We start from the raw sequence: 15,450 nt of genomic DNA on the forward strand, positions 1-15,450 counted from the left end.
TGAGCCACCAGGGAAGCCCAACTCCTTTTTTACCTCTCAGGAAAGAAGCCAAGCCCCAAATAATGAGAGTGTAGGAGCTGTGGGTCCTTACTTGTTGACTGTGTTGAGTGTGGAATAACTTGAAAAGAACTTGTCACTGTTCCCAAACCAACATTCCCTGTCATTCTAGTGTCCATAGTGGGTGGCAAAGATGTCCTGTATGGCTGGGTCCAAGTCTGCAGAGTACTGGTCATAACCAAGGGTGATTCACTCGTTCTTCTGCTCTCTGTGTCAAGGTTGGTGTCTACTGTGCTTGAGGTGGCTGGGGAGGAAGTAATCCAATGAGAAAGGGAGCTCATTGAAGGATCAGTGGTATGTAAGGTTGAAGAGGGGAATGGTGTTGAAACTGAAGAAGATAGACCATTTGCAGTGGTAGACTTGGTATCCTCCTTGGGGTCTGATTCTGTCCTAGAAAATGGACCATCTGAGGAGGTAGCTGAGATGGCACCTGGAACTCCAGATGTGGCAAAGGAAGCCATGGCCTCTGATGCGGGAGATGTCAGTGTGTTAGCAAGAATGGTCTCAGCTGAAGACACCATATCTGTGTGTAGGTGATGAGTACTTGCTGATACAGGCATAGAAAGACTGGATTCTGGGAGAGTTATGCCAGCAGATCCTATTACGGAGGGAGAAGCATAAAAGCGCGTGACTGTTTTCACTGGAACGTCAGTATCCTGTGTAGACAGAGACTGAACTGGTGCTGATGATGTCACAGAAGAGGTAACATCCATCTTGGGACTCTTCAAACCATGAGTGGACAGAGCCAATGCAGGTGTGTTCGTGAGTGTGCTGGAGCCAAAACGCAGGGTCATACTTGTCTCCTTCAGTCCAGGCGTCAGATGGGAAAGTTTCTTGGTCTCAAATGTTGTGGTCTCAAAGGAGGAAGGCTTTAATGTGGAAAGAGTGATCCCATCCCTGGAGGAAGCAGGATATGTGATCCTGGAGGACTCAGGGAAATTTGAGCCAGAGGAACTAAGTTCATGGCCAGAACTGCTGGAACCCTCAGTGGTCATTGTGGTGTGCATGGAAGGAAGAATTTTCACTGTATCTGTGGAGAATTCAGAAGTGGAAAGTGTCTCCATGGTAGGACTACTCAAAGGTGGAGATGAAGTGGTCACTGGTTTGAATATGGCATCCAATTTCTCTGTGGTATTCATGAGACCACTGGTGAGAAGTGAGGTCGCAGGGGTGGGAGAGGAGGGGCTCTTCCCTGGTACTATGGAGAACTGAGGGGAGGGTGACATCATGGCAGATGAATGCACTGAGGAAGATGGAGAGCTGGTTGATGTGTCCAAGGTAAGTGTGCCCTGTGATGTAGCCTCAGGGAGACCTCTCTGGCTGGTGATGGTCATTTCTGCAGATTCTGTGGTCATAGGGGATGTGGAGAGGTTGGTGATGATGCCTTCAGGGGTGTCTGGGGACACTGTGGATTGAGTGGGGCCAGGGATGAATGTGCTGCTGGAGGAGATGGGTTGTGTCTTAGAGAGCTCAGTAGTTGTATCAGTGGGCACTTTGGAAAGAAGAGTGATTTCCTCTGTGGTTGAACTGTTCTGCTGGATGGTGCTGGTCTCTCTAAGTTCAGGGCTCAGAGAGGATGTGGAGTCTGTCTCAATTGTCATAGTTTCAGTAGAGTGAGGCATTGCTGTGGAAACAGCAGTCTCTCTAGAGGTGGAAAGAGAAATGAATGGAGACGTGACATCGGATGGCTCTGAGTCAGCTGGGGTAGAGGAATGAACTTCAGGTCCAGAACTTGTGTTGACCCCATGGGTCCTGGCTGTGCTTTTGGAAGGCTGAATCACCTCTGTACTTGTGGAGACTCCAGAAGTGGACAGTATCTCAATGGTGGAGCTGATGTTAATGGAAGGTGAACTGGTCACAGGTCTCAAGCCAGTGCCCAATGTGTCTGTGGTCTTCACCAGACCATGGGTAAGAAGTGAAGTCACAGGGGGAGGAGAGGAGGGGCTCCTCCCTGGTAATGTGGGAGACTCAGGGGAGGGTGATGTTATGGCAGATAAAGTCACTGGGGAAGATGGAGAGCTGGTTTCTTCCACAGAGGCAGGGCTTGTCCAAGACACATCCTGGGGACCCCTGCTCATGAGAGTGCTCATCTCTGAATGTGTAAAGCTCTGAGTCACAGCTGGGTGAGTCCCTGGCCCAGAGGCTTCAGTCACTGTGTTCAAGGTAAGTGTGCCCTGTGATGTAGCCTCAGGGAGACCTGTCTGGCTGGTGATGGTCATTTCTGCAGATTCTGTGGTCATAGGGGATGTGGAGAGGCTGGTGATGATGCCTTTAGGAGTGTCTGGGGACACCGTGGATTGAATGGTGCCAGGGCTGGAGATGCTGGTGGAGGAGATGGGTTGTGTCTTAGAGAGCTCAGTAGTTATATCAGTGGGCACTTTGGAAAGAAGAGTGATTTTCTCTGTGGTTGAACTGTTCTGCTGGATGGTGCTGGTCTTTCTAAGTTCAGGGCTCAGAGAGGATGTGGAGTCTGTCTCAATCATTGTAGTTTCAGTAGAGCGAGGCACTGGTGTGGAAACAGGGTTCTCTCTAGAGCTGGAAGGAGTAACAATTTGAGATGTGACATCGGATGGCTCTGAGTCAGCTGGGGTAGACGAATGAGCTTCATGTCCAGAACTTGTGTTGACTCCATGGGTCTCAGCTGTGTTTTCTGAAGGCTGAATCATCTCTGTACTTGTGGAGATTCCAGAAGTGGACAGTGTCTCAGTGGTGGAACTGATCTCAATTGAAGGTGAACTGGTCACAGATGCCAAGCCAGTGCCCAATATATCTGTAGCTTTCACCAGACCATGGGTGAAAAGTGAAGTCACAGGGGAAGGAGAGGAGGGGCTCCTCCCTGGTAATGTGGGAGACTCAGGGGAGGGTGATGTCATGGCAGATAAAGTCACTGGGGAAGATGGAGAGCTGGTTTCTTCTACAGAGGCAGGGCTTGTCCAAGACACATCCTGGGGACCCCTGCTCATGAGAGTGCTCATCTCTGAATGTGTAAAGCTCTGAGTCACAGCTGGGTGAGTCCCTGGCCCAGAGGCTTCGGTCACTGTGTTCAAGGTAAGTGTGCCCTGTGATGTAGCCTCAGAGGGACCTGTCTGGCTGGTGATGGTCATTTCTGCAGATTCAGTGGTCAGAGGGGAGGTAGAGAGGCTGGTGATGATGCCTTTAGGAGTGTCTGGGGACACTGTAGATTGAGTGAGGCCAGGGCTGGAGATGCTGGTGGAGGAAATGGGTTGTGTCTTAGAGAGCTCAGTAGTCATATCAGTGGGCACTTTGGAAAGAAGAGTGATTTTCTCTGTGGTTGAACTGTTCTGCTGGATGGTGCTGGTCTCTCTAAGTTCAGGGCTCAGAGAGGATGTGGAGTCTGTCTCAATCATTGTAGTTTCAGTAGAGCGAGGCACTGGTGTGGAAACAGGGTTCTCTCTAGAGCTGGAAGGAGTAATAATTTGAGATGTGACATTGGATGGCTCTGAGTCAGCTGGGGTAGAGGAATGAGCTTCATGTCCAGAACTTGTGTTGACCCCATGAGTCCTGGCTGTGCTTTTAGGAGGCTGAATTGCCTCTGTAGTTGTGGAGACTCCAGAGGTGGACAGTGTCTCAGTGGTGGAGCTGATCTCAATTGAAGGTGAACTGGTCACAGATGCCAAGCCAGTACCCAATGTGTCTGTGGTCTTCACCAGACCATGTGTAAGAAGTGAAGTCACAGGGGGAGGAGAGGAGGGGCTCCTCCCTGGTAATGTGGGAGACTCAGGGGAGGGTGATGTCATGGCAGATAAAGTCACTGGGGAAGATGGAGAGCTGGTTTCTTCCACAGAGGCAGGGCTTGTCCAAGACACATCCTGGGGACCCCTGTTCATGAGAGTGCTCATCTCTGAATGTGTAAAGCTCTGAGTCACAGCTGGGTGAGTCCCTGCCCCAGAAGCTTTGGTCACTGTGTTCAAGGTAAGTGTGCCCTGTGATGTAGCCTCAGGGAGACCTGTCTGGCTGGTGATGGTCATTTCTGCAGATTCAGTGGTCAGAGGGGAGGTAGAGAGGCTGGTGATGATGCCTTTAGGAGTGTCTGGTGACAGGCTGGACTGAGTGGGGCCAGGGCTGGATGTGCTGGTGGAGGAGATGGGTTGTGTCTTAGAGAGCTCAGTAGTTGTATCAGTGGGCACTTTGGAAAGAAGAATGATTTTCTCTGTGGTTGAACTGTTCTGTGGGATGGCGCTTGTCTCTCTAAGTTCAGGGCTCAGAGAGGATGTAGAGTCTGTCTCAATCATCATTGTTTCAGTTGAGTGAGTAACCGATGTGGAAACAGTGGTCTCTCTAGAGGTGGAAAGAGTAACAACTGGAGACGTGACATTGGATGGCTGTGAGTCAGCTGGGGTAGAGGAATGAGCTTCATGTCCAGAACTTGTGTTGACCCCATGGGTCTCAGCTGTGTTTTTGGAAGGCTGAATCGCCTCTGTAGTTGTGGAGACTCCAGAGGTGAACAGTATCTCAGTGGTGGAGCTGATCTGAATTGAAGTTGGACTGGTCCCAGGTCCCAAGCCAGTACCCAAAATGTCTGTGGTCTTCACCACACCATGGGTGAAACGTGAAGTCACAGGGGAAGGAGAGGAGGGGCTCCTCCCTGGTAATGTGGGAGACTCAGTGGAGGGTGATGTCACGGCAGATAAAGTCACTGGGGAAGATGGAGAGCTGGTCTCTTCCACAGAGGCAGGGCTTGTCCAAAACATCTTTTCAGCACCTGTGCTGTCTTCCATCTTTGTCACCTCAGTAACAGAACTAGTGTTCATATCAGGAAGGATAGTCGTTTTCTCTGTGGATGATCTGGTTTCCTTGGAGGTGCTGGTTTCCCTCATTTCAAACATCAAGGAGGAACTTGTCTCAGCTTCAATTCTTGGAGTCTCAGAGAAGCTAGACATTGGGATGGAAACAGTGGTTTTCCCTATGGTGATGGCTGTATTCATTGGAAGTACAGTTTTGGATGGTTCTGAGTCAGTTGAGACAAAGGAACGTGATTTGTGTTCATCATCGGTGGTCCTCATATTGGTTACTGCTGTGTTTTTGGAAGGATCTCTACTTAAGCTTTCCTCCTGATGGGTGCTGGTATCCCTCAGTCCAGCGGTCAAGGAGGATGTTGGCTCTGTCTCAATCTGTGCAGTTTTGGAAGAGTCTGGAGTTGATGTGGAGACATTGGTGTCTCTTATGGTAGAAGAGATAACCACTGCAGATGTGGCTTTGGGTGGCTCTGTGTTGGCTGAACTAGTGATCCCCGTATCAGTTACTGCTGTGATTCTTGAAGAATGAGTTGTTTCTGTATCACTGGTGGCTTCTGAAGAGGTTTGTATCTCCTGTGAGATGTTGTTCACACTTTCAAGTGTACTGGTCACAGGTTCCAAGCTTGTGCCCAAAACTTCTGTGGTTTTTCCCAAGTCAGAGGTAAGAACTGAGGTTGCGGGTACAGGAGAGAAGGTATTGTTCCCTTCCGGCATAGACAAATGTCCTGGATCTGCGGCAGCTGTGGTGGAAAGCTGGGTAGAACTCTTCTCTGCTTCCTTGCTAGCAAGATCTGGCCTCCTCAATAAAGTGACTTTAGGGCTACTTACTATTGTAGCAAGAATGATCCTACTTGTAATGTCCCCTGTGGAGGTTTCTGGCTGAGAGGTAGTTGTGCTGATCATGTTCTCCAAAGGGAGTTTGGAAGGAGTTGTGACCCCTTGATGAGCTGAGGTAGTGGTTATGGCTGATGACACAGAACTCCTGGTGACCCAGTCATGAGTGGACAGAGAATCAGGCAGAGGAGTGGATGGGAGGACCTTGGGGCTAATCTTTGTATCTGGATGGTCCATGGAAGCCATTGAGACATGCATGGCTTCCATTTGTCTTCTACTGGGAGTCCAACTGGTGCTTAAAATGTCAGCAAATGAGGTGCTCATCCTCTCAACAACAGAAGTTGAGATGGGCACAGATGCAGTTTCATCTAAAGGACTAGATGTTCTTACACTTGTGCTGGCCTCTGTCTTTTCAGCTGAAGCATAGGAGGATGGGATGATTAGGCTGGTTCTGACGACAGTCACAAGGTCATGGAGGGTAGCCTCAGAGCCTGACTCAGTGCTTGATGCTAAGGATGAAGTTTTACCCATTGCAGAAATTGCTGTAGGAGAACTTGTGGCTTCCAAGCTTGAAGTCATGTTTGGGATGGTCCAGGGACCAAACGTTGAGGCTGGTGAAGCTGTGGATGGCCACATGAGTGGGTACTCAAGAGCAGATGTGCTGGTCTCTGTGGCCAAGGTGCTGTCCATGGTGCCCACACTCTCCTTTGGCTTAGGCTTGGTAGTCAGGACCGAGTTGGTTTCCATGGTGGTGATACTTGGAGTGAGGGCTGTGGTTACATCCGTGGTGCTCACTGCTGCAGGAGATGAGGTCTGTGATAGTTGCCCAAGATCAGAGGCAACATCACTGGTCACTACACTTGTAATGGCCGCCAGCATCTTAGACCCCATTGAGGGGAATGTGACAGATGGTGAAGAGGTTGTTTTTCCTTCTGAGGCATTAGTGAGGCTGGTCATGGCTTGGTTTTCAGAGGTCAGAGTTGCCAATATGGTTGGTTCTATGGAGGTTTTAGGCAACATGTCTGTGGTCCCAGGAGATCCACCAAGAGTGAGGTCCCTCCCAGCTGTCTGCTCTGACCTCATTCCAGTTGTCCTTGGAATCTGAGTTGGGCTGCTTTGTGGACTAGTCCCTGTGGTGACTTTAGGAGCTGACCCTAGGGGGATAGAGGACACTGTGCCTGGTGACTTCTTGGTCCCTTCTGGAGTCCCAAGGTGAGTGTTGGTCCAGTCCTCAGATGGGGAGCCTGAGACCCATTCTGTAGTTGTTCCTCTTGCTGGTGACTTGGCTGCTGTCATGAATCCTGAGGGTGAGTGCAGGAGGCTGATGCGGCCACTCCCTGTGGCCATGGACTGAAGGGTACCTGGTTCCACAGTGCTCACCATAGGGAGAGCTGCTGTTGAAGTCTTCTGAGAATTTTCCAGAGTATACCTGGTCTCTGGGCTGATGCTAGGCTCCTGGGAGCTTATGATTTTCAAGGCTGTAGCCATTTCTGGGCTTCTTGTGGACATACCTGTGATTAGAAAGCGAGTTGGTAGGTGATATGCAAGCGATACAGAAAGGGTGTCCTCCTGGTTGACAATATAATTTGTTCCTTCCTGTGATTTCAATTCAAAATATTTCCTTCTTCTCCAGAAAAGAAAATATTTACCCTTTCCTACCACACTTCCAGAGTCTGGACACCAGGGAACATACTGACCATCCCAAAGTTGGATCAGAGTGGGTTGGGATTAGGGTGAGTGGGGTGAGGGCTTTGACTCATGTTGTTTGCTCAGAAGAAATTGTTACCTGGAACCCAGTGTACTGCATACCCTAAAAAGAAAGACTCTGTACAAGGAAGGGCGTGATGAATCTGGACTCTGCCCATGCTAGAGACTTTCCCTACTCTGTTTTTACTTTCCTCCTTGGTGCCTGCTCTTGTTGAACCACTTTCAACCTACAACTTGCAGCCTCCTCTAGATGTCCTAAATCTTAGTTCACTGAAAGGCCATGTAAGGATTTCTATTTGAGAAGCAAGAGACTAGAAAGGCGACAGAATTCTTTTTCTTTACCTTCAACCTCTTTCAAATTCATCTGTCTCCCTGAACCCTTTTCCCATCCTTGAGGAGAAGGACATGTAACTGCCACAGGGGTGAGAAGCTCAATCTTCTAAGAGCACTCTTTCTGGGGACTACTTTTTCATATTATTCTCACTATGGTGGCATGGCCAAGGACCATGATCCCTTCTTCTACTGCAACAAAAGAAACCTATATTACCTTAAGTCTGTCTGTATCCTCCCTATCAACACAAGATTCCAGCAATGATCTCTGATTTAGAAACAAAGTGGGCAGAGAACTGGCCCTGTGACATTTTCTGTTGCTGAATTGATTGGCTATTATTAAGAACAATACAAATAACTAAGGTGAAGCAATAAACGTGTTCCATGAATACAATCTCTAGGAAAAAAACAATCAACATCCTCAGAGGGGCAAAAAGTCAAAGAAATCAATTTCAAGCCTTGTCATTTTACTTCCTTAAACAATGCAACTTTTGACCCCAGAGATGAGGGGAAAGGACAGACATGGGATAGCCTTGAAGGAAATAGAGATGATGGGCTTCCCTGGTGGCTCAGTGGATAATAATCCATCTGCCAGGGCAAGAGACATGGGTTCAATCCCTGGTCTGGGAAGATCCCACACTCCTTGGAGTAACTAAGCCTGTGAGCCACAACTACTGAAGCCCTCATACTCCAGAGCCCATGCTCTGCAACAGGAGAAGCCACCTCAGTGAGAAGCCCATGTATCGCAAGTAGAGAGTAGCTCCTGCTCGCCACAACTCCAGAAAAGCCCATGTGTCAACAAAGACCCAGCACATCCAAAAATAAATAAATAAAATTATAAAAAAGAGAGGTAGAGATGGTGCTCCTACTTACCCACACTGATCGTAGTCATAAGAGATGCAGGATTACTGGTTGGCCGAGCGACACCTCCATGTTCTCCTTGACTTGGCTCCCTGGTGATAGTGGCCACAGACTCATTTGGCCCTGAAGTAGAAGACAGAGGTGTCACCTTTGATTGCCTAAGAATATGGATCTGTGAGGACCATTCTCACTAGTAACTGGATTAGCAATGCCTTCATTTATCTCTCAGAAGGGATTTAAAGAATAACTGTCTCTTTTACATTAAATCTTATATTAAATCAAACCCTCAAGATGGTCATAAGGGATGAAAAGCTTTTTGTTAATTGTGGGGACTTCTCATTTGATTGGTTTCAATAAAATAATTTTCTGACAAAAAAAGATTATTTTTTCCTTTAAAAAAAAAATTATTGACGTATGTTTGATTTACAATGTTGTATTAATTTCTGTTATACAGCAAAGTTATTCAGTTATACATATTATATATTCCTTTTCACATTCTTTTCCATTATGCTTTATCACAGGGTATTGAATATCGTTTCCTGTGCTGTACAGTAGGACCGTGTTGTTTATCCATCCTATGTATAGTAGTTTGTATCTGCTAATCCCAAACTCTCAATCCTTCCCTCCCCACCCCTGGCCCACTTGGCAACCACAGTCTGTTCTCTATGTCTTTAAGTCTGTTTCATAGGTATGCTCATTTGTGTTGTATTTTAGATTCCACATATAAGTGATATTATATGGTATTTGATAGCAAGTCTGTGCACAGAAATGAAAAATCCCGCATGCCTCAATGAAGATCCCACATGCTGCTACTAAGACCCAACACAGCTAAATACATAAAAAATTTTTTAAGGTAGATTCTGCCTAGGAGGTATTAAAGGAGATCCCTGACAGCCATCTTCTCCCATTCAGTCACATCCACAAAAGCTTAGAATTCCAATGCAAAGGAATTGAGGGTTCTTACTTGTAAATGGGGTGAAATTGTCAAGGACTGGAGCAGATCTGAACTCTGCACCAGAGGAGCTCTCCTTGGTAAGTGTAGTCTCAGCTATGCCAGATATGGGGACCTTTGGTGGTTCATCCTTAGCCGCTGAAGTGGTGATGTCCACAGTGGTCATCCCAGGGGTCCTGTCCTCTCCTGTAGCAGTGCTCAGGGCCCAGCAGGAATCTTTTGGGGATCCAGTACCTGGGAAAGTGTTGGTTTTCTGAGACTGAATGTTTGTGGATAATGTGACTGGTGTCAGCTCTGAAGCAGGAGGAAGTGACATGAGGACTGTGGGTTCCCGTGCTTCAGAGGAACTGGAGGAAGGTAAGATGAAGCTGGGAAAAGAGACTGGGGAAAAGAGAAATTTGGTTTCTTCTTTAGAGAAAAAGCTTTTCATGATAGTGTCCCTGGACCTCTGCTCACAGGAGCAGTCATCTTAGTCATATCCAAGGGTATCCCTTCCCAGAAATCTGTGATTGTTTTGTCCAGAACAACTGCATCCCCAGGCTTCATCCTAGTGGGACCCGTTGATGTTGTAAAGGTAATATGTAAAGATTCCATTGTAAAACTGTTGGAAGAGGAGGTAGAACTGTTGACATTGGTTCCTTTGAAGATATTGGATATCCCCAAGGACTGAGCAGGGTCTGGGCTACACATTCTGTCCCGAGATGTGAACTCAGTCCTGGTGACATCAGTAGCAGCAGCACCATCCACCTGAGAAGGGATTGTGCTTCTCTCTATGGCTGAGCAGGTCTCCATTGGCCCAGAGGTTTCAGTGGAAACAGGTTCTTCCTGAGTCCCGGTAGACACAGGATAAGTGGGAAAAGTCTGAGACAGGTTGGTGGTCTCCACAGTGGACGTCGTAACCACTGAAGAAATGGTCTTGTGAGACCCTGAGTGTGCAAGGGCAGAGGAACATGGCTCAGAACCAGAACTGATAGCCTGATGAGTGGTCACTGCCGCTTCTGTCAAATGATTCACCTCTGTGTCTGGGGTGGTCTTGGAAATGGCCAGTCTATCCGGTGAACTACTGATTAGAATTGGAGATTTCTTGATCCCAGATTCCATGCTTGTGCCCACAAGCTCTGTGGTCTTCAGTGGTCCAGAAAAGTGAGAGAACTCCTTGATTGTCTCCAGGGAGATGGAAGAGACTGGTGCTATTTCTGTGGTCAGTTGTGTGGTCAAAGATGTCTGTACTTCACTTCTAGAGATGGATGGATCTGTCATCTCCAATATAGGAGCCCCTAGGCTCTGTCCCTGGGCACTTGAATTGAGGGTTTGGGTTCTCACTGGAGATGTGATCTCTCCAGGAAGAGTCATTGAAACTGTGGACTTCTGTCTCGAAGATATAGAAGTCATGATGGGAGAAAGCACGGAGCTCTGCTCTGGCTCTCCACTGGTGAGCACAAGCTCTCCGGTGATGGACACTTCAGTGCTACTGACTGACTGTGGCAACGTGACCCCATCTGTCATGGTCCTTGGAGGGAATGGCAGCAATGAGACAGATGAGTTATCACTGGACCCTGAGGTGACTCCTTGAGATCTTGTGGTTCCAACATGAACTGAACCTATTATAGACGCTGAAGACACAGATCTTCTAGGGGCCAAATCCAAAATGGAGACATCAGGCATAAAGGCTGGAGGGGAGCCATTATGTCAGTCTGTGTGTTTGGCAGCTCAAGAGAAGTAATGAAAACAGGGAGGGCTGTTATATCAGATCCTTGGGGAGTTGAGTTTGTACCTGAAATCTCAGAGTGCTCACTTCCTGGTCATCAGGAAAAATTGCAGTGGGAGCAGATGTGCTTATGTTCTTTGGACTTAAGGCTTGTGCTGAGGTCAGTGATTTTTATCTGAACAAGGGGACTATAGAGCTCCCAGAATCATTCCAGTGAAAATTGAAGAATGATGGGTAGATCCTGTTGCTGTGGCCGTTGCTAAGGACGATGATGTTCTTCCTGTATTATTGACTTCAGGAAAATCATATAAGTGGCCAGCTGTGCCTGTGGAAGTCCATGGAGAAGTCCCTGGTGCTTGGGTGCTGGGTGGGGTTTTGAAGCCTCCTCTGTAGGGTAGGTATTAAAGGTGAAACTGACCTCACTCCCTTGGGGCTGGAGGTGATGACCTTCTGAGTGAGGTCCCCACCCTCGATTGTTAGCTGTGCAGGAAATGATGTCACAGAAAGGGCCCCAGGTGGAGATGTAGTTTCAATGATCTCCTGTCCTGTGATGGACTCAGACTTTGGCCCCACTGAAGAGAAGGTAGCCAGCAGTCTCTTGCAATACTGATAAAGCTGATAGTGGTTGAGTCTTCTGGTCTACCAGAAATCCAAGGCTGAAATAATGTAGGCTCTGGAGGTGGTAATAGCTATGTCTGTATCTACAGAGGAGACCCTCAGTGTCAGGTCACTTCCGGCTGTCTGTTCTGACCTTGGGCTAGCAGAGGAATAAGCATCACCCACAGGTCTATGTATTATAGCTGCTATTTAGCTGTCATTGTCTTTTTACTCAGGGCAATGGAAGGAATGACTATGGAGCTGACCCATATCATGGTTCTGAGTTCAAATTTATCTGTCACTGAACCTTTGATTACTTTTTTTTTTTTTTAGGCCACACTGCTCAGCATGTGGGACCTTAATTTCCTGACCAGGAATCAAACCCATGACCCTTGCAATGGAAGCGTGGAGTCTTAACCACTGGACTGCCAGGAAAGGCCCAACCTGGGGTTACTTTGGTGATCATAACAAAGCTGGTTGCAGAGTCTTGAAGGCTGGTGGGGCATGTGCTTAAAAGGGCATACATGTTCAGTATGGTCCTTCCTATGGAGCCAAGCCATGTGAATAAGTCATTTCAATTGTCTTAAGAATCAGAATTGAGCTGACTCACTGAATATTCCCTATGAAACAAGGGAGGATATTGATCCTCTTTTTTAAACTTTTATTTCCTTCCTTATACTTTGAGTTTATTCTGTTCTTTTTCTTTATTTATTTAAATATTTTTTGGCTATGGTGGGTCTTCACTGCTGCATGTAAGCATCCTCTAGTTGCAGCAAGCAGGGCCTGCTCTCTAGTTATGGTGCCTGGGCTTCTCACTGCAGTGACTTCTCTTGTGGAACATGAGCTCTAGAGTGTGTGGGCTTCAGGAGTTGTGGTACACAGGCTTAATTGCACCACAGTGTGTGAAATTTTCCCAGACCAGGGATTGAACTTGTGTCCCCTGCCTTAGCTGGTTGATTTCTAACCACTGTACCCCCAAGGAAGTCCCCTTCTTCCTACATATTTTTATATGCTTTCACTTCTCTCATCAAAAAAGAACAGAAACCCTTTATCTTCTAGCACAGAGGGACATGTCAAATTATTATCACATATTTACACTTTTATTAGAATTCCTTAGAACTGTAAACAATTGGACAACATATCAGGAAAAAAACATGGAACATCAACATCCTTTAAACTTGTACCACTTATATATTTACACATAAAGTTACTGTATATATAAAAAATATTTTCAAAGATTCATGGGCTTGGGGATATTTAAAAGACACTATTGCCACATTTGAATATTTACTAAAAAAATTCCACAAAATAATTTCAAACATTAAGCTACTGCAAAGATACAGCAGATATAAAAAAAAAATGATAAAAGTATAAACTTTCAAGAATGTCCCAGACAAACTCTCAGTGAAGTTTTGCATCATTCTAAACATTTTAAGTGAATACCTCCTCTCAACTACAAGCCATGTATTGAAAGCTGTAACAGTGGACAAGAATTCTTTCACCTTCTGTTATAATCATCTTAGCAATGAACTGTCCTATAAAATAAACCTATGGCATCTCACTTTTATGTTTCCTGCTCATGGCCACCACTGATCTATCTTAGTGATAGTGCCTGTTTTAGGAAAGCCCTTCATACTTGTCCGCTGACTTGTAGAGTCACTATATTTATTCCTAAGTGGATGCAGTTGGCTCTTGCGGATATAAATTACCAAACAGAAGCAATTCATGTTAGAAGTCAGATTAGAAATCTCCCTAAAAATGAGTATCAATGGCCTCTGAGTACAAAAGTAGAAAGTTGTGATTATCTACTAGAATCTGGAACACAGACAATCAATTATCTTACTTTAAAGTGAAACTGTTAGTCACTCAAGCACGTCTGACTCTTTGCAACCCCATGGACTGTAGCCACTAAGCTCCTCTGTCCATGGAATTCTCCAGGCAAGAATACTGGAGTGGGTTGCCATTTCCTACTCCAGAGGATCTTCCTGACTGAGGGATCAAACCTGCATCTCCTACATTGGCAGGCAGATTCTTTACTGCTCAGCCACCAGGGAAGCTTCTTACTCCAAAGACCAGGAGAAAAGACTCAAGCATTATGTACCAAAATATGATCATACATACCCAGACTGATGGTCTCCAGAGATGTGGAGCTACCCATTGGCTGCGTGGTGCCTCCAGGTTCCTTCAGATCCATGGTGGTGGTTGCCACTGACCCTGAGGGAGAAGGGGACAGAAGTGTTAGTCTCCCATCCCCTTAAGATGCACATCCACAGGAAATGCTCTTGCTAGATCCTGGCTCAGTATCTGAGCCTCATCTGCCTCTGAGAAGGCACTCTGGAAGGAATAATTCTCTTATTGGCATGAAATCAAACCCACAATATGACCTGCGTCTTAATTGTGGAAAATAGTGGGATTGCTGAATGTATTGGCCTCAAGCAAAAACATTTGGTGATAGTATGTCTACATCACTTAAAAAAATATATTGAGGACTTCCCTCGTGGTGCGGTGGTTAAGGGGGACACAGGGGGACACGCGGGGGACACGCGGGGGACACGCAGGGGACACAAGTCTGATCCCTGGTCTGGGAATTTCCCACATGTCATGGAGTGATTAAGTCCATGCATCACAACTACGGAGCCTGTGCTCTAAAGCCTGGGAGCTGCAACTACTGAAGCCTGCGTGCCTGGAGCCTGTGCTTCACAACAAGAGAAGCCAGCACAATGAGAAGCCCATACACCGCCACTACAGAGTGGCCCCTGCTTGCCGCAACTAGAGAAAGCCAGTACACAGCAAGGAAGACCCAGCACAGCCCCAAATAAACAACTGAATAAGTAAAATAAAAACACTGGATTCTCCTTTATTCATTTATTTATGGCCACACATGTGGGATCCTAGTTTGCCAACCAGAGATTGAACCTGCACCCTTGGCTCAACTACTGGACAATCAGGGAAGTCCCTCCATCACTTATAATGTGTGAACTCACCATTGTTTAATTTTTCACTCCTATCGTTTGGACTCCACATAAGTAAAATCAGAATAATACCTGGAGTTACTTTATCTGGTTAGTTAATATATACAATTATTTCTTGATTACTCATTTGGTCATTTTCTTTTATCATTCTTTTATAATTATTATCACACACACTCTACCGCTGGGAAGGGAAAAGCTAGGCTCTGGCTGGAAGGACCTGAATCTGGGCTCAAGAATGCTAAAAGTGTCACTAGTTGCATACAGATAATAGAATGACCCGATGAGATAAGTGGAAACTGAAAGGGGAGGTGAAGGATACTGCGGAGACTTTGTAAGTGAGAGCAGAAGGAGATGGGGACAAAACATGGAGCTGGTTGCTTCTAGCAGAGCCGGGCGCAGGAGGTGAGGTGGTGTTTCTGGCATTCTCAGACTGGTATGTGAAGGCTGAAACTGGATGTGTTAGTTAATTAAAGGTGAGGTTCTGGGGGTGGGGATTTCTCTGGTGGTCCAGTGGCTAAGACTCAGAGCTCCCAATGCAGGGGTGCGTGGGTTTGGTCCCTGCTCAGGGAACTAGATCCCCCATGCTGCAACTAAGAGTTCGCATGCCGTAACCAGGAGTTCGCATGCTTCAACTAAGACAGAGCTCAGCCAAAGTAATAAATAAATAAAATAAAA

At 46.7% G+C, this 15,450-nt stretch overlaps 1 protein-coding gene across 10 annotated transcripts in view; it reads right to left on the reverse strand.

Moving 5' to 3' along the window:
* The window catches only part of MUC16 (mucin 16, cell surface associated), a 118,725-nt gene that overhangs the window by 83,105 nt on the left and 20,170 nt on the right, over positions 1–15,450 (reverse strand). For 8 of the 10 annotated variants that reach the window (XR_011567512.1, XR_011567513.1, XM_070792754.1 and 5 more), the window contains 3 exons: positions 13,925–14,017; positions 8,559–8,669; positions 92–7,159 (listed from right to left, as the gene is read on the reverse strand). Coding sequence is in view for 8 of the 10 variants with exons in the window: in XM_070792754.1 (XP_070648855.1) it covers positions 92–7,159; positions 8,559–8,669; positions 13,925–14,017 (7,272 nt within the window). In the remaining 2 variants the exon portion in view is untranslated. Of the gene's footprint in view, positions 1–91; positions 7,160–8,558; positions 8,670–9,510; positions 11,351–13,924; positions 14,018–15,450 lie in introns of those variants that run through there. The other 2 variants (XM_070792758.1, XM_070792760.1) reach the window with 2 other exon arrangements.

Source organism: Bos indicus, chromosome 7 (genome assembly GCF_029378745.1).
Source record: "Bos indicus isolate NIAB-ARS_2022 breed Sahiwal x Tharparkar chromosome 7, NIAB-ARS_B.indTharparkar_mat_pri_1.0, whole genome shotgun sequence".
Taxonomy (NCBI): Eukaryota; Metazoa; Chordata; class Mammalia; order Artiodactyla; family Bovidae; genus Bos; species Bos indicus.